Source organism: Pteropus vampyrus, unplaced genomic scaffold, assembly GCF_000151845.1.
Source record: "Pteropus vampyrus isolate Shadow unplaced genomic scaffold, Pvam_2.0 Scaffold160, whole genome shotgun sequence".
Lineage (NCBI taxonomy): Eukaryota > Metazoa > Chordata > Mammalia > Chiroptera > Pteropodidae > Pteropus > Pteropus vampyrus.
Window position 1 is genome coordinate 19,446 of NW_011888941.1, and position 27,652 is coordinate 47,097.

At 38.1% G+C, this 27,652-nt stretch overlaps 1 protein-coding gene across 2 annotated transcripts; it reads right to left on the minus strand.

Moving 5' to 3' along the window:
• Positions 1 to 27,652, minus strand: LOC105298715 (sulfotransferase 1C4). 2 transcript variants are annotated; one of them, XM_011370093.2, is made up of 8 exons: positions 27,487 to 27,652; positions 6,953 to 7,141; positions 5,974 to 6,099; positions 5,387 to 5,484; positions 4,967 to 5,093; positions 4,666 to 4,760; positions 1,167 to 1,344; positions 1 to 243 (listed from the first exon to the last, which is right to left on the minus strand). In XM_011370093.2, the coding sequence occupies exons 2-8, from the start codon at positions 7,119 to 7,121 to the stop codon at positions 131 to 133; spliced, it is 906 nt and encodes a 301-aa protein (XP_011368395.1). In that variant the 5' UTR covers positions 7,122 to 7,141; positions 27,487 to 27,652; the 3' UTR covers positions 1 to 130. The 2 variants fall into 2 exon arrangements, with proteins under 2 accessions (XP_011368395.1, XP_023392379.1); XM_023536611.1 differs by lacking the exons at positions 5,974 to 6,099; positions 27,487 to 27,652 and having other exon boundaries at positions 6,953 to 7,302.

Consider the following 27,652-nt stretch of genomic DNA (forward strand, 5'->3'; position numbering starts at 1 on the left):
TCTGAGAACCTGAGTCCAATATCATGTGGTCCAGGTAATAAAATTTTTATTGATCATTACCCAATAAATTGATTTGCATGATGGAAGGTTCACTGTACTGAACATCACTAAAACTTTTTTTTCTTCCTTACTAGAGTTGGAAGTGGAAAGTTAGACTGGTATTAGCCATTTTCTTCTTGTAGTCTTCATCAAATCTCTCGTTCTGAGCCACAGTAAAGTGATTTTTCCAGTCTCCAATTGCCCCTGAAACAGTCACATGGGAGAGTCAGTAGCTGCTGGAGGAATTTGTATTTCTTTACTCTCTTGTTTTTGGATGACTATTTCTACTCCACTCTCCAGGAAGGGCTGTATGCAACAAGACATTACTCTTGCTGGCCTGTCACTTTCTCACCCTGAAGGAAAGAGGGATTCTTGTCTGATTCAGGGGACAGGGAGAGCCTGTGCACACTGAGCCACACTATTGGGGAGAATCAGATCACCACATTAAACAGCAGGCCTGAGGGGTTTCTTGTCTTTTTCTCCTGTTCTCTTGCATATCAAAGCCTGCTAGGTGCTTATGCTGCTAGCCTCTATGCTATAGACAGACCATGCAGGGCCTGTTTCTGGGAGAACTCGAGGTACAGTTTTGAGGAAGAAAACAAAAAAGATCACTCCAAATGTCCAATTTCAATCCCTGTTACCTTGTGCAGATTACTTTTTCTCTATAGCAGTTACCATTGTCTAACATCCTGTGTATTCTCTTTGTTTATTTTGTTTATGACTAAAATATGATTTGCATGATGGAAAGGATTTTTGTGTGTTTCCTCACTGCTCTGAACATTACCTAGAATAGTGCCTGGCACAAAAGTATTTTTGAAAGAATGAATCTAACTGATAGCATAGAGCCATTTATAAAATGGATTCTTTACTTCACTTGATTTAATTCATCTCATCAGCTAGAACTCTGGAGGGAAAGTGAGGATAAGGGTTTGGATTTAGACACCAAACCTCATTCTCCAATTGTGACTCAACATTGTTTTCATTTCATCTGTTGTTTCTTAAATACTTTCCCCAGAATCATTCATTATAGATCTTATTTTTCTTATCCATAGGAAAGAAAGCTCTCCTATGGCTCTGAAATATCAGACAGTTCTTTTAAGATTGCGATTAAAAGAGGACATAAACACCTTTTCTCATGAATGGAGAAATAGAGTGGTTCATTATTTCAGGAAGTGATGAATAGTTGGCCATTGGATTCTGCTTCATAATATTAAATGAAGTGTGATGGACAATTTTATCTAGAACTTTGTCATCTAGGTTCTTTCCAATGAATTCTGCAAGCTTCGAAATTTCATGCTTTGGATTCTGTAATCGGAGTGAAAAAAAAGTGAAGATTTGATACAAAATAGTTGTAAAAGAATATTAAAAGAATTAATAACAGTAATCAGTAAAATGTCACGAGTTAAACATTTTTAAAAATCTTATCTCAGAAATGCTCAACTTTCCAGAAATGAATTATTTTAATATAGTAACCCATATCTTTTCTTTTTATAAATTAGAATTATTAAGCTTTTTTGCTCTAAGATGGAAGCATTCACAAAAAAATGACATTCCTGTTTCACTATAGAATGTGTTAAGACTTACTTCCAAATATTCCGCTCAAGTCAGTTATGGTCTTGGTCAGCTAAATGTCAAACAGGGAGAGTCCATAGAATAATAATAAGAACAGAGAGATTGCAGAAACATGGGGGCAAACAATCTAAGACATGACTGAAAGGAGGCTGTCTCTTGTTTCCGACATTTGTAGAAATGCCCCCAGGCATTGCTGTGGTGACGGGAGGATGGGAGAGGACTATTTTTGCACTCATGAGGCACCTAAGAGGCACCCATGGTTAATAACTCTAGTGTCCAGCATATTCGGGTGGTTAGGTGTCTCTGAGAGGAACTCATTTCCAATGTAGCCACTGTTTTCTCATCACACAAGGGACACACAAGCCTGGGAAGCTGTGACCTTTGGGAAGTGCCCTATCTCTAGGAGTACTTGTAGGGGAGGGAAAGTGGAAAAGTTTACCCTTACAACTGTCTTCTGCTTTAAAATGAGCTTCTGTGGTACATATATACAATGGAATATTACTCAGCCATAAGAAGAGATGAAATACTGCCATTTGAGACAACATGGGTGGACCTCGTGATAATCATGCTAAGCGAAATAAGCCAGACAGAAAAAGTTGAAAATCACATGATATCACTTATATGTGGGATATAAACCTAAAGCAACAAATGAACAGGACAAACTAACAGAGACTCATGGATATGGACTATAGACTAGTGGTTACCAGAGGGTAGAGGGTGAGGGAGGAGAGGGGAGGTAGATGGGGTAAAGGGGGTCAAATATAGGGATGTAGGAGGAGGGTGAAGTGAGTAAAGGGGATCAAATATATGGTAGCTGAAGGAAACTGGACTTTGGATGATAAACACACAATACAGTATACTAATGTCAAATTATAATGTACACCTGAAAATTATATAATTGTATTCACCAGTGTTACCCCAATAAACTTAATTTTCAAAAAGTAAAAAAAAAAAAAAAAAGGCTTCTGCTTAAAAATGCTTGGATGTCATATGTGCTTAATTTAATTGACTTATACAAAAAAATGCTGAAAACTGTGAGCTTTGTGTGACTACAATGAGGGAAAATTCCAGAACGTGATTATAGGAATATTTAAGGGTTTTAGGGACTCTGAGTTTGGAAAGTTTGGACAACCTGTTTTAAAAAATATTTTCCTAGCACTCACAGTACATTAAGATCTATCCCAACATAAGAGTGCCATTCCCAGGGATATATCTTCTCATTGAAACTGCTATGACACATGGTGGGCGAGCATCACTTAGATGGAGTTGTCCTATTCTGAGTATAATAACACCTTTTCTTCTACGGACTCCCCAGTTTGTCACCTCTGCTCATGAAAGAGTAAGCTCTTCCCTTATACAACTCCCTGCCATAATATTCCCTAATCAAATATCTATATTAGAATTCTGTGATTAGGTAACTCTCTGAACTTAAATAGCATATAGATAGATAGATAGATAGATAGATAGATAGATAGATAGATAGATAGATAGATAGATAGATAGATGATAGATAGATAGATAGATAGATAGATAGATAGATAGATAGATAGTATTTCCTCAGAATATGAGCAATGAGAATCTCCTTATGTAAGCTTTTCTTTCATTTAGTTTTTCAGTGACCTATGTCACTCAAAACTTTTGTACCAAGTTAACAATAAAGGAGGGAATTTTATACTGATAACTATGTAGGCTTTTCTGATAGCTCTTTAATCATAGTTCTGAGGATACTAGAAATGTAATGACTTATGTTTTTTAAAAATATAGATTGCAATATAAACAAAACAAAAGAAGAACTCATAGATATAGGGAACAGACTGGTGGTTGCAGGAGGTTGGGGGTGGTGATGGTGGTGATGGTGTGTGAGATGGGTAAATGGGGCTCAAAAGGTACAAACTTCCATTTATAAAATAAATAAGTCCTGAGGATGTAATGTACAGCAGGGTGACTATAGTTAATAATACTGTATTTTATATTTGAAAGTTGCTAAGAGAGTAAATCTTAAAAATTCTCATCACAAGGAAAAAATTATAACTATATGTGGGATGAATGTTAACTAGACTTATTGTGATCATTTTGCAATGTATACAAATATCAAATCATTTTGTACACCTGAGACTAATATAATGTTATATGTCAATTATGTTGCAATTTAAAAAACAGAAAATCATTGTGTTTTTCACTCTTCAAAATTTTGTAGAAACAACTGGAAAAGCCTCATCTGTGATTGAACCCAAGACAAGTGCATCAAAACAAATGAGCATATGAATCCCTTAGAAATCTTGTAAAACTGTACCTTCTGCTTTAGCAGTCCTGGTGTGGGCTCTGAGAGCCCATGCAGCTATTCTACAAAGCATCTTTTGAGTACCAAAGCTTTCAATGATGAATTTAAGATCAGAGACTGTAATTCTTCACTGATCTCTGTATTCAGTGGAGTCACAAGTACTGAGTAGATTATCATTCACAACAAACTCCCATGAATATCATTTCATTTAGTCCTCATAACAGATGTTGGGGGAGTATATATTATATTTCCTTTTTGTATTTGAGGAAACTAAGTAAGTCTTGAAGATGTTAAGTGTCTTCATTAAGAATAATTTCCAGTAGGCAATAAAGCCAGAATTTGAATTCAAGAATTTTGACTCTAACTCATTAGTATTTTTCATTGCACCACAATTTCTTAAACTGTTTCTTGAAACTGATGTTCCTCAAGTACTGATGGAAAAAAATGTGTAGGAAAAATGTCTTACTCAAACAGAATTTTGAAATAGATATACAAAGAGGGGAAAAAAGATCATTCATAGATTGCCATCATCTGCCTAGAAGGAAAAGGGGTACCATACTCCACAGCACCAGGAAGTTGCAGGTGAGATGATGTGATACATAAACTCATGATATCCCATGTACATTTTGATGCATGGACAGTTGATAACCAATGAAATACAGCAATTTTCTATTCCCTGTTTCAATCTGTGGGTCTCTAATGGGGTTCAAAATTTTTGACTTTAATGTTTTATGGTCAAATGGAGAAACACATTAGACACCACTACCCCTCACCATCTTTAGCTCCTCATAGAAGAGGTAGAGAATGCGGTGTTGGTCTTTTGCTTCCCACCATCCTTTCACGTGGTCATACCAAGAACCCCAGCACACTGCAAGATGGGATGAAAAACAGGGTGATGAGTCACAGAAGTCCAATCACAGATATTCCACTGAAAGGAGAGTTCCTGCATGTCACATTGATGGTTCCTTTACATTAAAGACGGCATAGTCCCTTCTGTTCTAAGGCAATAATTCTTTCGTTTTAGAGTGTTTGAGGGTTTTGAGAAAGAAAGGAATCAAAGCTGAATTCTCTTACCTTTCCCAGTCAGAAAACTCTCAAAATACTCTTCCCAGGTTCCTGGAGCAGGAAGTGCTTTATTCATCCTTTGGAAATGGTAATAAGACACCATAGTGTCTTTGGGATTTCTTGCTACATAGATTATCTGGGAATGATGGGAGAGGGGAAGAAGTACAAACAAAGATTAGACCTCTATGTAGTTATTGCCCAGATAAATGATGTAAGGGTGGGTGCATTTCATACTGATGAATTTTTCTGATTCTGCACTCTTATGATCTTGGCATTTGTGAGAGGATTCATATCAGTTTGCATATTGATTATTGTGAAGAGGTGGATTCTTTTTCTTTAACAACAAGCAATGTATTTTAAAAGGAAATTGATTAAAGACCACTAAGGTCATCCTAAGGACTGCATCTCTGGATTCCTTTTGCTGTTTACCTTACAGTTTTTCTCTAGAAAGGATGGCGGCAGCAAGTTGATGGGAAGATGTGTTTTCAGGATTCGTGGCGAGGGCATTGCATTAGCTTGTTCCAAACCTGTAAAATAGATTTTTGATCACTTTCCACTGTTTTTCTCTATTTGCTTCAAAATATTGCTACTTTCATTATTCTACCTTAAGAACAATTGAACAATTCAAGACAGCCGAAAGAGCAGTGTAACTGTCTATAGATCTAATCTGAAAGAATATGTCAACTTTCAACCATAACAAACAACAAAGTGAATAAATAAGAACCTAACAAAGTCAAATCTTTCCACTCTGAAACTACTTGGGCTCATTCTTGTGGAGAAAAATTATTTTTTAATTGGAGAATCAAAACTTACTTTTGTATGAACAGTAATTCCATTAGACAATGTCTGAAGTATAACAATGGCTGGATATTGTTTAAAAAAAAAAGGAGAAATTCACAAAACCTATTAATAATTGTTTGAATGCCTAGAATTTTGAGAGGACTTTTTACTATTTGATAGTAAAAATTCTGAGTTTATATTTAAGACTATAGTCAGTGTGGCTCTTCAGTACTCACCAGATCCTAGAGATGGGATTGTGAATTCAATGAAAGGAAATCGTACATGAATAGGTGCTCGTTTGCTATTGTCAACATCACCTTCATTTTGTATTAAGTCCACTATTTCCTGAGTCCATGTTGTTCCTTATTCCACATGGAAGATGAAGATACATAGACATTTACTATACTATATTCCTTAAAATATAATCAAATACTTGTCAGAAGATTTAGAGAATTTTTAAAACTTTTATGAGTTTATTTGAGACAAACTGACTATATACACTGGGAGTAAGATCTCAAATGCTCCCTATTAATGTGAATTTTAAAGCTAGGTTTATAATGCAATTCAGAAAATATCATTCTTTACCTCTTGTTTTATCATAATATGAATTTTTATAAAGACTAAAATTTCAAGTGGACCTTATATGGCTAAAAAAAAGTTGTTGTTTTTTTTTCTGTCACAACCATTAATTTGATTTGATAGCCTATGGATTTAACTGCATTATTCTTTAGAAAGAGTAGTTCCTGGACCCTGATCAGGGAGAATTTTGAGGGCTTCTGTGGGCAGCTGAGGTGAAATCAGCATTGCAGAACAAAAGCCTCCCAAATTCTGGCCCAAATCAGCCTGGGATCCCCTTTATAGTTCACATACACAAAGCAGCTTTTTACGAGATCTACAATAAGAGCCTGCATTCAAATAAAGAAATCAACAGCTCTGGTGCTTTTATTCTTGGCTATTTGATTCACTTTCTTCTGGGGAAGTAAAAAAATAATGTACATCACAGGAAGAATTAAAGTTTTAAAATTTGTAGGTCATTTTAATATTTCTTTGTGCAGTTTCGTTTTCACAAATGTTTGGTCTTAGCCCATATCACTTTGTGCAGTAAACAGTTTTCCACTCAAATCCAAATGTATTTTTTTAGTTCATTATTAATATATCTTTCCCACTTACCTTCCTAACTCTCTTCTTCACTTTTCTCTCTCCCCCTCCACTTACCTGCTTTAGGATAGGTAGAAATAAGCAGGTCATCAGGCTTGGCTTGGAAGTTCCAGATCTGATCCCATGTGTCACAGGTGGGCGTGGGTTGAAGAATTCCCTTCACATAGTCAGTAGTTAGGCGCTCTGTTCCATCAAATTTCAAGTCCTCCATTTTATTTAAGGTCATTAGTGTCAGAAATAAGAGAACTGTGACAGATAAAATTCAGTCAGCAGAAAGCTGTATTCCTGACATCTACAGAGAAGGGAACTAGGAGTTATTGTTTAGGACTCTGTTCATAGGAGTTTTCCAAATGAGCTCCAGCCCTCTTCTCCAGTTAAATTGTGACGTAATACCCAAGGCACTAAGAAATCTTGGCAGCTGTGTCATGTTCATGCTCAGTCCAGCTCTTCTGTATCAGTTTAACAAGAGTTTAACAAAGGGCCAAGTTGTTTATATATCGTATTTTCGTGTTCATAAAATAATTCTCAGATACTTGGCATTAATTGTTTCTTTTGAGAATTTTAAGCTAAATAAAAAGTCGAAGGAAATTTGACTATGAAATTGTAGATTGCAACATAGAATAATTTCCCTGAAAGGCCGAAAGGAAATTCCTGTGGGCTGTTAACAATGAGGTCCTAGATTTGAATCTCACATCACAAATATCTGAAAGGGTCAACTTTGCTATTTTTAAGAGTAAAATAAACAATGCTCATTAGTGGTTTCCTTCCTTTTGTAGCTTGTTTCATATCAGTATCAGTAGGAATCTCATCACAGCTATTAAAACATGTATGAGTCACAACTAAAATGGATGCAAAAACTCTGGAGTTAGAGAAGATGGTGGTTGTGTTAGGACACACACCCATTTGCTTCTTCCAAAGTATGCCTTGTTTTCTTAAAAGGCTTAGTGTTTATTTATCCTGCTTGCTCCTTTTCTTGGAAACATTCCTGACTCTTCCCTGAGTTTTGATTTTCTTCTTTGTTAAACCACAACCTTTTCTCTGCTGATCATCTCTAAAACAAGCCAGATTCCTTTTAGTTTTTAACTGCTAAGTATTATAAAGTCACCCAACCAGTTTCTCTGTCTCTTCTTGTGATTTAATAAAGAATATATCTAGACTTTGTCCCTGATTTCTGGCACATAGTTTCAGAAACCCTTGGCAGTTCCTGAGTGATTGGAGTGTCTTTGATTATTCATAATGAGTCCCTATCAACCATATGCTAAGGAGGTGACTACTGGTGGGCCCTTAGATAGTTTCAGAGGAGGGGCTGGCTACACCAGAAAGATCATACACATGATTAGAGAGTTAGAACTTTCAGTCCCACCCCCAATCTCCAAGAAGGGAAAAGGGTCTAGAGATTGAGTTCAATCATGTGGCCAAAGACATGATAAGACCCCAGTAAAACTCTGGACACCGCAGCTCAACAGTTTCCTGGTTGGTGAGCAAAGTGATGTTCTTGGAAGCTGACATGATGAGATACCATGGAAAAGGGCCTAGAAACTCTGTGCTCCCTCTTCTCTAAGACTTTGACCTACGTGGCTCTTCTATTCAACTGTTCCTGATCTTTATCCTTTATGATAAAACTGTAATTGTAAGTATAGTGCTTTCAGTGAGTTCTGTGAGTCATTATTAAACCTAAGGGGGTCATGGGAACCCCCAAATTTATAGCTGGTTAGTCAGAAGTGCATGTGGTCCCGAGACTTGTGGCTGGCATCTGAAGTGGGGTAGTCTTCTGAAAGACTTGGCCCTTAACTTGAGAGGTCTGCAGCAACTATAGGTGGTTAGTGTCACATTTAAATTTAGGACACCCAGTTGGTGTCAGAGATTGCTGTTGGAACAGTCTTTGGCTCCTGGTAACCTCAATGGCTTTCTCAGAATGGTCTCAGAGAATGGTCTCTTTCCAGCAGTCAGGATTTAACTTCTCGCTTAAAAACGTTCCACCCAAACCTTTATAGGATCCCACAAGGGCCTTTATGTAGAGTCTTCTGCCTATACCTTACGTTATGCCACACTCACTGCCTCTCACAGAGCTTCCAAAAAAAAAATGCTTTGTCTACCCTGACAAGCACCAGGCTCCCTCCTGCATTCTTGACACTGCCTTTATTTTCGTGGTATTCTCTTTAGCTCTTATATGTGGGGTTCTTGTTTGGTTCTTTGACATTCTTCGAGTCTTCTTTAACATCTTCCTTAAATGTCCCCTTTCTGGAGAGGGCTTCCTTGAACTTCATTGTCATCAGAAGTAAGTTTCAATTTCTTTGCTTGTAGTACTTTTCCTTCCTTTAGACTCACTATCAAAATTTAGTTTGTTTTTTTTTTTTAAATTGAAGTGACATTGGTTTATAACATTATGTAAATTTTAGGTGTGCAATGTTATAATTTGACATCTGTATATCCTGCATCATTCTCACCACCAAAAGTCTAGTTTCTATCTGTCGCCATGTATTCAACCTCCTTTATTTTATTTGCCTTCTCTCTACCTCCTTTCCCCTCTGGTAACCACTGATCTGTTGTCTGCCTTATGAATCTGTTCATGTGTTTATTTGTTTTCTTTTTCTTTTTTTTAAATATACAATGAAGAAGTGAAGTCATATGATATTTGTCTTTTTTCATCTGACTTATCACACTAAGCATAATACCCTCAGGGTCTATTCATGTTGTTATAAATGGCAGGATTTCACCTTTTTATTGCTGAGTAAGTAGTCCATTGTACACACACACAAACACACATAATTATATCTTCCTTATCCAACTATCCATCTACAGACACTTAGGTTGTTTCCATTTCTTGGCTTTTGTAAATAATGCTGCAGTGAACATAGGCGTGAATACATTTTTTCGAATTAGTATTTTTCTATTCTTTGGATAAACATTTAGAAGTGGAATAGCTGGATCATACAGTAGTTCTATTCTTAATTTTTTGAGAGATCTCCATACTGTTTTCCATGGTGGCTGTACAGCAGGTTCTTTCATTATAACATTGATGAGATAGATGCCTTAAGAACTTATCTCTTGATTCTATCAATTAGCTTATGGTAAAATTAGGTCATTATATGTTTTTTTCTCTTAAAGTAGAAGAACCTATCAATGACATTAAGTGAGAAATTAACTATAATAATTTATATCCCTACCAACAGCGTGCAAGAGTTCCCTTTTCTCCACATCCTCTCTGGCACTTTTTCTTATTTATTTATTTATTTGATAATTGCCATTCCAACAGGTGTGAGGTGATATCTTATTATAGCTTTGATTTGCATATCTCTAATAATTAGTGATGTCGAACTTCTTTTCATGTACTTTTTGGCCCCCCTTATGTCTTTTTTGAAAAAATGTCTACTCAGATTCTCTGCCCATTTTTAAATCATGTCTTGTTATTGCTGTTGCTTAGTTGCCTGTGTTCTTTGTATAGATTGGTTATTAACCTCTTATCAGATGCACGATTTGCAAATACTTTCTACCATTTAGTAGGTCACTTTTTCATTTTGTTGATAGTTTTCTTTGCTGTACCGAAGCTTTTTGGTTTGATGTAGTCCCATTTATTTATTTTTGCTTTGTTTTCCTTGTCGTTAGAGTTGAATCCACAAAGATATCTCTAAGATATTTAATAAGGAGCTGGCCATCTATCTTTTCTTCCTTTTACATGGTTTCAGACTTTATGTTCAAGTCTTTCATTCATTTTCAGTTAATTTTCACGTATGGTATAAGATAGTAGCCTAGCTTCATTCTTTTGCATACGGCTGTCCAGCCTTCTTAATACTATTTACTGAAGAGAGTCTCCTTTCTCCATTGTATGTTCTTGAATCCTTTGTCATAAGTTAGTTGTCCATATGTGTGTATGTATTTCTGGGCTCTTGATTCTGTTCCATTAATTTGTGTGTCTGTTTTCTGCCAATACCACACATACTGTTTTGGTCACTATAGCTTTGTAGTATAGTATGAAATATGAATAAACAAACTAATTACTTTTCCTCAGGATTGCTTTGACTATTCTGGGTGTTTTGTTGTCCTATACAAATTTTAGGACTTTTTCTGGTTCTATTTCTGGAAACATGCTATTAGAATTTTGATAGGGATTGCATTGACTCTGTAGATTGCTTCAGGTAACATGAACATTTTAACAATGCCAATTTTTCCAATCCATGATTGTGGAATATTTTTGCATTTTTTCATGTGTCTTCTTCAATTACTTTCAACAACATCTTATCATTTTCAGTGTACAGATCTTTTACCTACTTAGTTAAATTTATTTCTAGGTATTTTATTCTTTCTTTTGCAATTGTAAATGGGATTTTTAAAAAAATTATCTGGTTTTTTGTTGTTAGTGTATAGAAACACAAAAGACTTTCATGTATTGATTTCATGTCCTGCAAGTTTACTGTATTATGTTTGTTATTTCTAATAGTTTTTTTTTATATGTGTGGAGTCTTTAGGGGTTTCCATATATAAAATTATGTCATCCACAAATAGTGACAGCTTCACTTCTTGCTTTCCAATTTTAATGCTTTTTGTATCTTTTCATTCCTGATTGCTCTAACAGTCTGTTCAATAGCGGTGAAGGTGGGCATTCTCGTCTTGTTCCTGATCTAAGAGGAAAAACTTCGTTTTTCATCATTGAATATGATACTAGCTATGGGTTTGTCACATATGGTCTTTATTTTTTTGATATACATTTCTTCTATACCCATTTTATTGAGCTTTTAAAATCATAAATATATGTTTAATCTTGTAAAATGCTTTTCCTGCATATATTGAGATGATTAAATGATTTTTATTCTTCATTTTGTTAATGTGGTACATCACCTTGATTGATCTGTGGACTCTAAACCACTTTTGCGTCCCTGGAATAAAGCCTACTTGATCATGTGTTTAGATTCTTTTAATGTATTGTATTAAGTTTAGTAATACTTAGTTGAAAATTTTTGCATTTATGTTTATCAGAGATATTAGTCTGTAGCTTTCTCTTTTTGGTTTTCTTTGTCTGGTTTTGTTATTAGGGTAATGTTGGCCTTGTAAAATTAATTAGGAAGCTTTCCCTCCTCTTCAGTTTTTTGGAAGCGTATTAGAAGGATAAGTATTAAATCTTCTTTGAATATTTGTTAGAATTCACCAGTGAAGCTGTCTGGTCCTACATAGACTCTTGTTATTTGGGAAGTTTTTGATTACTGTTTCAATCTCCTTATTAATGAATGGTCTATTCAGATTTTCTATTTTTTTATGATCCGGTTTTGGAAGGTTGTATGATTTGAAGAATTTAATTTCCATTATATTTTCTAATTTTTTGGCATGTAGCTACTTATAGTAGTGTCTTATGATTCTTTATATTTCTGTGATATGCATTACAGCTTTTCTTTTATTTCTTATTTTAGTTATTTGAGCCTTCTCTCTTTATGTCTTAGTGAATCTAGCTAAAGGTTTATCAATTTTGTTTATGTTTTCAAAGAACCAGCTCATAGTTTTATTGATCGTTCCATTGTCTTTCTGGTCTCTATTTCATTTATTTCTGCTCTGATTTTTATTATTTTCTTCTCTCTACTGACTTTGGGATTAGTTTGTTCTTCTTTTCCTAATTTCTTTAGGTGTAATATTAGAATGTTTATTTGAGATTTTTCTTTTTTCTTGAAGTAGGCCTGTATTGCTATAAGCCTTCCTCTTAATACTGCTTTTGCTGAATCTCATAGTATTTGGTATGTCATATTTCCATTTTTATTTGTTTCGATGTATTTTTTTAAATTTCTTCTTTGATTTCCTCATTGACTCACTTGTTGTTTGGTAGCATGTCATTTGTACTCCACATATTTGTGATTTTCCCCGTTTTTCTCTTATAGTTGATTTCGAGTTTCATATCTTTGTGGTTGGAAAAGATGCTTGTTATGATTTCATTCTGAAGTTTATCGAGACTTGTTTTGCATCTCAATGATTGGTCAGTCCTTGAGAATGTTTCATATGTATTTGAGCAGAATATATATTCTGTTGCTGTTGGAAGGAATGTCGTGTATGTGTGTGTGTGCGTGTGTGTGTGTGTGTGTGTGTGCATGTGTGTGTGTGTGTGTGTAATTTCATTTCAGGCCACCATTCCTTGTGTTTTTGCTAGATGATCTAGACATTGATGTAATTTCGCTGTTAAACTTCCATATAATTATTGAGTTACTATCAATTTCTTCCTTTAAGTCTGTTAATATTTGCTTTATATATTTTGGTGCTTCTATCATGGGTGCATATATATTGATAAATGTTATGTTGTATCAATAGATTGTACCCTTTATTATTACATAATGTCTATCTTTGTCTCTTGTTCCATTTTTTGTCTTGAAGTCTTTTTTTTGTTTTGTTTTTTATATAAGTATGGCTACACCCACTTTGTTTTGGCTACTGTTAGCTTGGAATATCATCTTCCATTTTATTTACTTGCCTTTAGAGCTGAGATCAGTCTCCTGCAGGCAGCATATAGCTGGGTCTTGTTTTTTAATCCGTCCATCTATTCTGTGTCTTTTGTTTGATAAATTCATTCCTTTTGCATTTAGGGTAATTATTGACATATGAGTGCTCACTACTGTAATTTTATCTCTTGTCTTCTGCTTTCTTTTTATCTTGTACTTTGTTCATTTGTATTTTCCCTTATATTTCTGTCTGCCATTTTAGTTTGGTGGTTTTCTATGATATTTTCCTCTTATTTCATGTTTTATATCTCTGCTCTGGATTTTTTGTTTTGTTGTTACTATATGGTTTGTATAAAATGTCTGATAAATTTTTTTAAAAAACCTTTTTCTGCTGATAGTGTCTTATCCTTATTTGCTTATATAAGTTCAGTCTTTTCCATCTTCCCCTTTTATGTTGTTATTGTCACAGATTCCCTTTTTTTTATGTTGTGAATTTATTACCAAATGAAGTAGTTATTTTTAATGTTTTTTTCTTTAATCTTTATGCTAAACTTTAGTAACTAACACACTATTTTGAAATGGCTTCACAGTTTTCTGATTTTCTCTGTCTGTCATATTACTCAAAGTTTTGTATAATTTTGCTTTCTCATTTTTGTTAAATGAACTTTTGTCAACATTTCTCACAAGGCAGGTCTAGTGGAGGTAAATTTCCTCAGCTTTTGTTTGTCCAGTAAAATCTTTATTTCTCTTTTATATCTGAAAGATAACTGTGCTGGGTATAATATTTTGGGCTGATAGAGTTTATCTTTCAGTATTTTGAATACGTCATTCCATTCTCTCTTGGCTTATAGAGTTTCTGCTAAGAAATCTGCTGGTAATATAATGGGGGTAGCTTTGTAAGTTACTACTCTCCCCTCCTCCCCAGAAGTCTTCAAAAATCTTTGTCATTGACTTTTGACAGTTTTCATATAATATGTCTTAGAGAATGTCTTTTTGTATTGAGATAATTATGTGTTCTATTAGTTTTATGGATTTGTATATCTAGTCATTTCCCCAGGTATAGAAAGTTGTCAGCTATTATTTCTTTAAATACACTCGTGGCTCTCTTTCTCTCTCCTCTCCTACTGGTATAACTATTATTCTTATGTTGCTTTTTCTAATTGAGTTGGATAGTTCTCATAGAGTTTCTTCTTTTCTTTAGGTATTATTTATCTCTCTCCTTCACCTGAATTATTTCTAGATTATGATCTTCAAGCTCAATAATTCTCTCTTCCATATGGTTTGCTCTATTTACAATGCTTGTTAATGCATTCCTCATCTCATTTACTGAGTTCTTCAGCTCCAGTACTTCTTTTTGGTTCTTTTTTAGATTTTCAATCTCTTTGATAAAGTACTCCTGTTCATTACTTTTATTCTTGAGCTCATTGAATGTCCTGAATTTTCTTTTAGCTCACTGAGTTTCTTCAGGACAGCTACTTTGAATTCTCTATCAGGTAGGTAGCAATCTTCCATTATTTTAAGTTTAGTTTCTAGACAATTCTCATTTTCTTTTTGTGATACCGTTTAACTGTAACTTTTCATGGTGCTTGATTAATTCTTCTTTTGCCAGACTACATGAAATAATGAACATCTTTTTGAATCACATCCAGTTATATTTGAGAGTTGGAACTTTTCACTTTTCACTGCCTTTGCTGCTTGTGCCTCTGAGGTTGCTGATGCCTTGCTGTTATCAGTGCTGCCATGTCATGGGTACCACCACTGTTCCCAGAGACTCCACTCTTAGGCACCCTACAGTTCCCAGAGCTTCTGATTGCATGTGCTGCCATGATTCTCAGAGCCTCTCTGGTCTTAGATGCTGGCACTGTTTCTGTAGCCACAGACTGCAGGCACCACTGATACTGTTACCTGCACCAAAACCTTGATTGTGGGCTCCCTGCTGGGAAGGCTGAGTTTGCAATCACTACTGGTACTGGAGATGGGGTGGGCCTGGGTCTTGGGTAGTATCTTGGTTCTTGGAGCCTCCAGTCTCTGGTACCACCTCGGTTCCTGGAGCCTTCGATCTTGGGTTCCAATGAGGTTCCTTGAACCTTTAGTCACAGGTTCTACCACCACTGCCTTCTGGTTCTATCACCTCCAGGCGGTCCAATTAACTCACCTTCAGATGTAGAGATTTATGAATCTCTCAGGTGTCCCGGTATGGCATGCAGAAGATCCAGTGTTGGGTTACAGATATCCTAAGGGTTTTAATGTAAAGGGGTAGACTCATGCTGCTATGATGGTGACAACACTCCTTGAAAATTTATTTTTTCTTGTTTATTTATTAACATTTTCTGTCTCCTTCCCGACACTCTAAGGCATGTGAAACATGACCTGGGCTCTGTCTTGTTTTCTCACTATATACCACCTCTATGCATATGGCTTAGCATTCTAGTATTTCTTGAGAGAAAAAATGAATAAAACTAAATAGAAAGTTGAAGAAAAGAGTTTTTTGAGCCACCAATGTTGTGGGGATTAGGTGAGCCTAGTGGCTGTGACTTGGCAGTCTACAGACAGAAGTCAGGAATCAGAATGCCTGCATTCTAATCCTACACCAACTCCTAGTAACTGTGAGCCTTGGACAAATTACTAAACCTCTCCGTCCTTGCACTTCACACTTTCCTTATGCATAAGTACATGGGGAATTAAATAGTGTGTTTGGTGCTTGGCAACAGGAAAATGTTCAATAAACTTCAGTTATTAATAATGATCACTGACTATAGTTCGCTATTTTTTATATAACCCACATTCTGGATATGACCTTAGAAAAGAGAAATTCTTTGGCTTTTCCTCTCCTTCAGCCCCTCCCCATTGACCGTAATGAGATAAATGGACACTTGGGACAAAGACTGCCAGCCAGAATTCTTGGCATTCATATGCATTTTAAAAGACTTCTAGAATTATCTATAATTTTTCAGTTAAATTCCTTTTGATGATTACAGTTCTGTGTGCCAATAGAATGGAGGAGGTTTAACAATATCTCTTAGCAGTTTTGTCTAGTACATTGTGTGCTAGCAATGGTGGCTGGGGAGACAGGGAGGATATGTTCTCTATCCCAAAAGAGGACTGTATAGGGTTGAAAATAAACCCAGGAAAAGTTCAGTGTTTCAAATGGTTTGAAAAATTATTGTGACTACATGATTCATTCTTATTCTCATTTAATGTTTTTACTCAATAACACTTTCTCACAGGTCAGGGAAATTAAATAACATGTTGTACTCGGATATTATAAAAATAAATTGATGCTGAGTTTACATTTGACGATTATTGTTTGGAATTCTAAATATTTGGGTTTGAATCGAAACTGCCCCTTAATAGTTGTGTAATCTTTTAGTTCTTTAATCTCTTCTGAGCCCTTTTAACCTGTAACTATTCCCTGAGCATCTTCTTTTTTTTTCTTTTTTTCTTTTTTCTTTTTTTCTTTTGACCTGTCACTGTTTTCTTCCGGCTGTGGAGAGGAGATTCCAACTCTATGTGCACTCTTTGGAGGTATGAGTTGCAAATTAGTGTGTTGTTCAGGCATCGAATGTGATTTGTTTGAAAAAAATATGACTGGGCTTCTAATTTGGTTTTCTTAGGAAAAGCCAATGCTGGTTACTTTCTTTAATCAGGTCCTTGCTTGTGTATTTTGACAAAAGGAATATGTCTAAAATATACTTTGGTTCAGTAAACTGTTTTAAAAAACAACTATTGGAAAGTAAGCTAAGCTTATATTGAATAAAATTGAATTGAAACTGTCTTCATTCTTTGCATAATATTGAGCTTATGTTCATTATAACTGCCTCATTTTTTATCCAATCCTTTAATCCACATCAGGTGGAAAAAGGAACAAGACCATAATCAGTAAGACTGCAACCACATCCAGATTGTGCAAAGATTGAGAAACACCTATGGTTTATCCAGAATTTGTTTCTATTCCACCTTCATCTATTTAGACTGCCTCGTATTCATTCTATTTGCAGTACTCTTTCCAGAAGTTGAATAGGGGGAGAAAATGAAACTCAAATAAATTGTATTAATATTTTCTACTTTAATCAACTTTAGAGATTGGAATTAATTATAATATACAATGGAGTGAAGTAAGGATTAGGAAAATTTTAATTAAGATAATTCTTAAAAACATAAACCCAAGAATCCTTTACATTCTTGGAAAAATAAAAAGCTGTGTCAAAATACAGAACACCTAGCTAAACTGGAATTCCAGATAAACAATGGATGAATTTTTAGTACGAAAATATCTCATGCTGTGCTGGCTGGAAAATTACTGTGTGGCTATTGCCCATGTAAACATAGGCTGTCACCCATAGGAACATAATATTCTAATGATAAGCTTTCTGCTTCTGTACCCCTGCTTGCACACCCGACCTGTGGGTCGACAGGTAGTGAATAGAAGAAAAATAGACCTTTGTGTTCAGACAGAATGAAGAATGGGATTTGAAGCTTAAAAACCCTGTACCTCTACATTTTGGGGCTGCTTTATTTGGGGTCTGCGCACCCCTGCCAGACCCAGCTGGCTGAATAAAGAGCATGTTTCCTATAACTCACTGAGTTCTGGTGGTCCGTGTGTCTTTCAGGGGCTGGTGGTTACAACATTTGGAGGCCCCAGAGAGATCTCAGGGAGTGGCCCTGGGATCTAAGACTGGACTGGCCTCCAAAGCGGTTGCTGTCCCTGTTACGGATTCAAAGGGGTGGCCAACCTGAGACGTTCCAGGGCCCTTGAATGCCACAGCGGGTTTAATGCAATCGTCAAGGACGCAACTTTCAGGGCACGCTCTTTGTTCCTGGTTTCCACGAGAATCGGGAATCTGGAATCTCCGAGGCCTCGGCGTCAGGATAAAAGGTACCTTTCTGTTTCTGTTGACCGGTCATAGGGGGTCCGTGGAGAGACTGGACGCAGTCACATCTCCCGGACCATGGCCAGGCCGTGGGATGCCACCTCCTGTTGTCAGGTTCTGTTTATTGTCTCTTGTCTTGTCTAGGTTGTAGGTGGCGGACTTCTCTGGGTCCACCTACACCTCAGTAATTGTTCTCATCTGAGTGTCTGTTTTGTGTTTTGTGTTTTCTGCACAAGCAGGGGAAGCCCGAGTACACAGAAGACACCCTTGGGGTGTCTCCTGCGACATTTCAAAGAAGGGTTTGTAGAGGGAGCTAAGTATGGCATAAAGTTTTCTCCAGGCAGACTAAGAACATTGTGTAAAGTTGAGTGGCTGTCTTTTGATGTAAACTGGCCTCTTGAGGGTTCTTTTGACAGGGGTTTAATGAAGAATGTTTGGAAGATTGTCACGAGAGCTCTGGGATATCCTGATCATTTTCCCTACATTGATCAATAGTTAGACCTTGTTCAGAAGCCCCCCTCCTTGGCTCCGTCGGTGTGCCCTTTCTCTGGAGGCACGAGTTTTAGTTGTGGGTACCCTGAAACATGCAGCAACTGAACCTCCAAGACAGCCCAGTCCTTCAGTCCTCCAATCTCCACCAGAGGCCAGCGACCTACCCCCACCTTATAATCCAGGACAATAGAGGCCAAATAACACCGCATCACCTCCTCGGACGTGAGCAGGTAACCACTATGGGCCTCCTGCTCCTGCTCCGGGCGGCCAACCAGCCAATACTCCCACCCCGGCCATTCTCTCCTTGCAAGAAACACCACCCCAGGGGCATCACACAGACAGGCCCTTTGTGGTTTACGTGACTTTCTTGACTAGTGACCTATATAACTAGAAGGCACAGAATCCGCCTTTCTCTGAGAAACCCCAGACATTAATGAGACTCTTAGAAAATGTCTTTCAGACTCACTGCCTCACCTGGGACAATTGCCAACAGCTTTTAATTATCCCCTTGACCTCAGAAGAGCGCAGACGCGTTCGGACTAAAACACAAAAGATAGCTGTGGGAGGGAGGAAAGTTGAGGAAGCAGGGGAACAGATTGAGGAGGAATTTCCCTCCACCAGCCCAGACAGAGGACACAATTCTCAGGCAGGGACAATAACATTAGATCGGTACCACCAGATTCTAACTGGGGGAATTAGGATGGCTGCTCGTCAGCCAACTAATCTTTCTAAGGTAACTGAAGTTATACAGGGAGGGACCTCAGGAATCCCCTGGAGCGTTTCTTGAACAGGGCATACTAGGTATACACCCCATTGATCCTGAGGCCCCTGAAAACCAGCAAGCAATTAATATAGCCTTTGCTACTCAGGCAGCCCCTGATATCCGGCATAAATTACAAAAATTAGAAGGCTTTGCAGGGATGAACCTGTCCCAACTTGTTGAGATAGCCCAGAAAGTGTTCAACAACAGGGAAGCACCAGATGATCCCAAACATATGGCTAAAATCCAAAGCTACTGTCACCAACCTGGCCAATCTGTTGCCAGACCCAGACCCCAAGATCCCTGTTCATGAGTGCACAGATTTCACTGACACTGTGTGTTCCTTACGGCCAGACCTCAAAGACTCCCCTCTGCCTGAGGCCAATGAAGTTCTGTTCACGGACGGGAGCAGCTTCATGCAGGGAGGAAGGGGGTATGCTGGGGCAGCGGTCATGACTCTAACTGGCACTATATGGTCACAGGCTTTTCCCTATAGGACTTCTGCTCAAAAAGCAGAACTCATCGCCCTCACTGAGGCACTAAGATGGGGAAAGGATAAGGCAGTCACAATATACACTGACAGCCGATACGCCTTTGCCACTGCGCATGTACACGGAGCCATCTACAAGGAAAAAGGGCTTCTGACTTCAGCTGGGAAGGACATTAAGAACAAGGACGAGATCTTAGCTTTACTTGAAGCCATATAGATACCTAAGGCTCTTGCTATTGTTCTTTGTAAAGGGCATCAAAAAGGAAATGGTCCTGAGGCTGAGGAAAACCGATGAGCCAATGCAGAGACAAGAACAGCGGCCACAAGGCCAGTGGGGTCCCCACCACATCTACTGACTGTTGTCCCTTACCTAGAACTGCCTCTGTCTCCAACCTATACGGTGGAAGAGAACATATATTTTCAAGACAAGGGAGCCACTAGGAACTAACACGGGTGGTGGATGACCCCAGATAGAAAAATCAGGCTCTCACGGGCCCTTGGAAGGACTCTCCTCCACCAACTACACCAGACCACACATCTAGGGCGAACTAAGATGCTCCAGAAGGGAGAAGAACCGCAGAGGAGATTGCTTCACGATGCCCAGCTTGTGCCCAAGTTAATCCAAAGAAGGGGAGGATAGAAGAACATAGGCATAGGGAAAGAGGAACTTATCCAGGAGACCACTGGGAAGCAGATTTCACTGAGGTAACCCCGACTGTGGAGGGCTACAAATATTTACTTGTTTTTATAGACAGCTTTTCAGGATGAGTAGAGGCCTTCCCCACCAGGAGAGAAACTGCCTTAGTCGTTACTAAGAAACTACTACAAGAAATTCTCCCTTGATTTGGTCTCCCCGGAACTTTAGAGTCAAATAACAGGCCAGCCTTCGTAGCAAAGGTATCACAGCAATTGGCTAGCTACCTAAATTTGCGATGGAAACTCCACTGTGCCTACCGGCCCCTAAGTTCGGGCCAAGTAGAGCGAATGAATCAGACCTTAAAAGAGACATTAGTCAAGTTAGGATTAGAAACTGGAGGGACTTGGGTAGAAGTTCTCCTCTTTGCTCTTCTCCGAGCCAGGTGTACTCCACATGTTAATAGATTCACCCCATTTGAAATTTTCTTTGGAAAACCCTCACCTTTAGTCCCTAAAATAGAAGATGAAAAAAAGGCAGAACTGCGTAACCTTGTCTTACTTAATTAAGTCTTTATAGGCCCTTCAAAGTGTACAGAAGGAGATTTGGTCTCGGGTTTGTGCTGTTCACTCAGCTCCGGAGGATGGACTTCCCCATCAGTTTCAGCCTGGGGACTCTGTGTGGATCTGGAAGTTCACGTCCGAGGGACTAGAACCCAAATGTAAAGGACCCTTCACTGTCTACCTGACGAAGCCCACTACAGTTAAAGTAGAAGGCATCCTATCATGAATTCATCATTCCCACGTGAAGGCAGCACGAGAGTGGACAGCTCAGGAAGACGGGCCCTTAAGACTAAGACTCAAGCATACATAAGTCTAACCCTCTGTTTCTTCCTTTTTTCCTCTTTAGTCCAGGCATTCGACCAGCCATAACTAAAACCAGAGGGAGCATCAATAACTTTGCTAATGATAATGCACAAGGTCTTAAATAAGACCACCCCAGACATAGGACAAGATTGCTGGTTGTGCCCAAACCTCAAATCCCCTTATTATGTCAGAGTAGGAATTCCCCTAAACTTAACTGAGCTCAGCAGGCTAGAATTTCAAGTTGATTCACTAGCAGAAGTAGTCTTTCAGAATAGAAGAGGTTTAAATTTATTATTCTTAGAACAAGATACATTACGTATAGCTCTAGGTGAAACCTGTTGCTTCTATGCCAATAACTCTGGAATAATTAGAGAGAGCTTACGACTAGTACAGAGAAATTTAGATGCCAGGGAAAAACAGAGACTAAAATCAAATAACTAGTTTCATAGAATGTTCAATTGGTCACCATGGCTAACAACCCTTCTATCTGCTGTAGCTAGACCTTTAATCCTCCTCATCCTCTTGTTAACTTTTAGCCATGTTTCCCCAATTTCTTGTTTACATATATAAGGAAGAAAATTAATTCTATTAGACTTTTAGTATTACAAAATAGAGGCTATGAGCAAATTCCACATGAAGAATCAAGGATTTAATTTTCCGCTAAGGCCAGTGGGGAATGTGCTGACTGGAAAATTACTGTTTGGCTATCGCCCATGGGAACATAGGCTGTCATCCATAGGAACATAACATTCTAACAATAAGCTTTCTGCTTCTGTACCCCCACTTGCACACATGACCTGTGGGTCAACAGGTAGTGAATAGAAGAAAAATAGACCTTTGTGTTCAGACTGAATGAAGAATGGGATTTGAGGCTTAAAAACCCTGTACCTCTACATTTCAAGGCTGCTTAATCTGGGGTCTGCGTACCCCTGCCAGACCCAGCTAGCTGAATAAAGAGCATGCGTCCTATAACTCACTGAGTTCTGGTGGTCCGTGTGTATTTCGGGGGCTGGCGGCTACAACAATGCAATATTTGGGATATACTTATACTTTAAAAATCATTTATTATTTATTTGTAATACAAATGCATCCGGTGTTCTGTATTTTATCTAGAAACTCTAAGTGGGTTGGAAGTTGCTAGTTAAGTCTCACTTCAGAACAGGAAAACTCTGGAAGTTTAATGAGTGGGACTAGGAATGATTGAACCAGAAAGCCGTTCAGGATTTCATATGAGCTGAGTGACCTCCGGTTTCTTTTCCACTGACTTGTGGGATAAATGCATATCATTTGTACTTTCTAGTTATTAGCATCTTTGCAGGTTCCTCCTCTGGGCCTGGATATTGCTCAGCTTATTTTGTGGAGATGGCACCACCTTGAGGGTGACTACATATAAGGAAATGACATTTCTGGTCAAGATAGTGGAGTAGGTAAACCCCGTGCTGGCCTCCTTTCATGACCACATCAAAATTACAACTAAACTACAGAACAACCGTCTATGAGAATCTCATGACGTCTAGCTGAACAAAAGTCCTCAAACTAAGGACATATATAATTGACCACCTTGAGACTTGTAGGAAGGGTGGAGATGCAGAATGGGCTGGTCCCACACCCTCTTCTGGCAGTTAAAAATCAGGAGAGATATCTCAGCTAGAAACATATGGGAGAAACTGAATAGTTTGGCTTCAGGGCAAGAGCTGGAGGGGCAGCTTTCTTTCAGACAGAAGTACTGGTGGAATCCATTATCATTTTGTTCAGCACTCCCCGCTCCCAGCTTGCGGAGTCAGGTGGCTGCCATATCTAAACCTTCATCAAACTTGCTACAACTAGTTGCCCTGCCCTAATGATCCCCACATACCGCGCCCCAACCAACATGCAGTCTTACCCAAGCTGCTTCCAGTGGCTTTTTCATATAAACAGCCTATCCTGGCCCATGCTGTGGACTTTTCTAAAATCTCTCAAAAGTTCACAAAATTCAAACAAGCAGCATCTAATCTCAGCATGTCTTGTACCTCTTGCTGAGCATCCCCAAGCCTGGCACTAGTGGCAGCCGGCCTCAATTCTTGGCTTGGCCTCCAGAGACACATCCAGGCCCAACACAGGTGATAGCATTCTTCAGGATGCTTGGTGGGTCCTGTCAGGTGGCCTTGGGCAGGGCACAGGCTGAGGCTGAACTTGGCTTACAGTGGGTCTCCTCCCTGCAGGCCCTGGGGCTAGCACATTCAGTGGTCAGCTTTATACCCAACCTGGAGCACCACTCAGGGCTGCGTCTAAAGACAACAAACCAAAAGGGCAGACTGGGCAGGCACCAGAGCCCTACTAAAGCAAATCCTTTTTCCTTGGGTCAGTCCCTCATTGGCCAGTCTTCACAACCAATCAGCCCAAGGGTCTATCCCTCTCATTGACATGCAAACGGCAACCAAGGCTCAACTACAACAGGAGGGCACACACAACCCACACAAAGGACATACATGGAGCACCTATCACAGGTGACCAGGGAGAATCTTCTACTGGGCTCCATAGGACACCTTCTACATAAGGCCACACTACTAAAACTAGGAGATTTAGCAGCCCTACCTAATACATAGAAACAAACACACAGAGGCAGCCAAAATAGAGAGACAAAAAAACAGATCTCAAACGAAAGAACAAAACAAAGCTCCAGAAAAATAACTGAATAAAATGGAGACAAGCAATCTACCAGACGCAGAGTTCAAAACACTGGTTATACAGAAGCTCAGTGAACTTAGGGAAAGAGTAGATGAATTGAGTGAGAACCTTAAAAAAGAGATATAAAACATAAAAATAGAGATAGAAAAGATAAAAAGAACCAGTCAGAAATGAAGAATACAATAACTGAAATGAATACACTAGGAGGAAACAACAGATTAGACGAAGCAGAGGATTGAATCAGAGATTTAGAAGATAAGGTAGCAAGAAACACCCAACCAGAACAGCATCAAGAAAAAAGAATCCAAAAGAATAAAGATAGTTCAAGGGGCCCTTGGGACAACGTCAAGCATACCAACAATCGCATCTCCTAGGCGTACCAGTCGGAGAAGAGAGACAGCATGGCATTGAAAACCTATTTGAAGAAATAATGACTGAAAATTTTCTATACTGTCAGAGGAAATAGACATACAAGTCCAAAAAGCACAGAGGATCCCCCAAAAAATGAACCCAAAGATGCCCACATCAAGACACATCATAATTAAAATGCCAAAGGTTAAAGACAAAGATGGAATCTTAAAAGCAGTAAGAGAAAAACAGTTCATTACTTACAAAGAAGCTCCCGTAAGTCTGTCAGCTGATTTCTGAACAGACAGTTTGCAGACTGGAAGGGATTGGCATGATATATTCAAAGACATGAAAACTAAAGACCCACAACCGAGATTGCTCTATCCAGCAAAGTTATCACTTAGAATTATAGGACAGATAAAGAGCTTTCCAGACAAGAAAATGCTAAAGGAGTTCATCACCCCAAATGGGTATTACAATAAACGTCAGTATGACTTTTTTAAGAGAAAGAAAAAAGAAAAAATATCAAATATATGAATAAGGCAATAATTACATATCCGTCAACAATTGCTTTAGATGTAAATGCTCCAATCGAAAAATAGAGGAGACGAATGGGTAAGAAAACAAGACCCTCATGTGTGCTTCCTACAAGAGACTCAACTGAAAATAAGGTGATAGAAAAAGATATTTTGTGAGAAGGGGAAAAAAAAATAGAGTTGGGGTAGCAATACTTATACCATACAAAATAGACTTTAAAACAAAGGCAATAACAAGAGAGAGAAGGACCAAGTAATCCCACTTCTGGGTATTTATCTGAAGAAACCCAACACATTAGTTGGAAGGGACATGTGAATCCATATGTTCATTGCAGCATTATTTACAATAATCAAGATATGGAGATATTCTGGGTGTCTTTCAGTGGATGAATGAAGAAAATATGGTACATATATACAATAGAAGAATACTCATCTATTACAAAGAATGAAATTTGGTCATTTGCGACAATATGGATGGACATAAAGGATATTGTGATGAGTAGAGTAAGTCAGACAGAGAAAGACAAATGTCACATGATTTCACTTACATTTGAAATCTGAGGAACAAAATAAACAAACCAACAAAATGGAAACAAACTCATTAATACAGAGAACATTTTGATGGTTACCAGACGGAAGGGGTTTGGGATGTGGTGAAAAAGGGGGAAGGGATTAAGAAATACAAACTGGTAGTTACAAAATAGTCATGGTGATGTAAATTATAGCATAAGGAATTTAGTCGATAATATTGTAATAACAATGTATGGTGTCGGATGGGTACTAGATTTATTGAGAAGATCACTTCACAAATCATATAAATGTCTGATCGCTATGTTGTATAACTGAATCTTATGTAATATTGTATGCCAACTGTAATGGAAAGACACTGTCTCTTCTCTCGGGGGATCTGCAGTCTGATGCAGATATAGATATGTAATCAAGCAGTTAGAATACAGTACGATGTTTGCTTTAATATGGGGAAGGACAAAGTGTTCTAGAGGAATGGAGAAAGAGCACTGAAATCAGCCTGGATTCGAGAGAGATCTCTTAGAATTGGGAAGCCATTTAAATTGTGGCTTGAAGAATAAACTGATTTGGCCAGGTGAACAAGAGAGGGCAAGTGTTTCAGGCAGAAGAGCTAGCATGTGCAAAAGCATGGAGAGAGAGAAGGTGTGTTCAAGGAGCAAGTGAGCAGTATTGCTGGAGGGGTGAAGAAAGGAAGAACAAGGGCCAATCTTGGAAGACCGTAGATGTTGCAAAGGAGCTTAAGTTAGATACTGTATAGATAAGAGGTGGCCGTTGAAGAATTTTGGGCATGGCGGCAAATGTCACATTTAATCTTTACACTAATTCTTTGAGGCAGGAAGTTATGTTCTGAATTTACAGATTGGGAGGTGGAAGCTCAGAAGATAAAATAGAGTCTTCAAGTTCAAAGAGTAGATGTTAAATTGAGGACTCAGTTTCGTTTGTGCCTGACTGTAGAGTCCGAGCCTTTCCGTTTAACAGAACTCTACAGTCTGAAGAAGATGAATATGAGAGGAAATTATTTGCAGACATCTGTGCCCTGTTAAAAGCATATGTATAATAAACGGGTCAGTGTATGAGGCTGGCCATTTATTGCCTCCAGGAAGACAAATGATGTCATTCAGCCCCCTGGTCATGCTGTCAAAAGCCAAGGCTCTAGCATGGAAACTTACAGTTAAGACAGTGAAGTCAACTATACGTTTTAGAAAGCTTTAAAATGAAACTCAAAATTGACATGTTAACATTCAACTATCTGAGAAGTTTGCTTAGAGTAAATAAATTTATTTGAGGAGGAAGTTGTGTAACTTGTATGTTGGTGGAGGCACTGCCCAGCAATAAAACGAAAGCCTTTGCAAAATATGGGCACGAAAAGTCTTTAAAGGTTGAGATAGTTAAATGAAGTCACACACACTATGTGACTATTACAAATAGCTGTTCCACTCAGGTTGGAGTCACCAACAGTAGCATTTTGATCCCTGGCAAGGTGTGTGAAATTTTTGTTATTGATAAAACCAGGCCATGTAAAGGAGGAGAAGGGTGCCAAAATCAAAGTCATCTATGGAATTCACTCTTCCTTTGGGGCTTCAAGTTTGAAATTATAGATTATTAGCAAGAGCTCTCTGCCTGGTAATAATTGGTTCAGCTCTCAAACCACGCAGAGTTTTATTGAATAAAAATAAAATATTGAATATGAATAGTAAGTATATGGACAGTCTTACGCTTATGCACCAGTGTAGGCAAGCCTATGTACTTGCAAGGAAAAGAATGCCAAAAAGTTGCTAATATTACTACACTTACTCATAAAAATATTAATCTCCTGCTGAAATTAGTGTCCCTATTTCTTTTTTTTTTTATCAGAATGGAGCAGCAGAAGCAGTGACAATTTCTTCCACCATTTTTGGTTTTTCCCACTGGTTAATGGAACTTATCACGACATATTTCTATCAACAAACATCGAACACTGTTAATTTGAAGTGTTTCAATACTTACTCGAACACCAAAGCAAGGACTATAGTCTTTCCTTTCCCTTCTTCTCCTCTCGCCTTTACTCGCCCACTTTTTTCCCGTTCACTCTTCTTTCCACACTTATTTCTCTGAAATGGATGAATTACTATTTGGACTCTTGGACTGAATTGACTGTGTTGAGATGTTTATC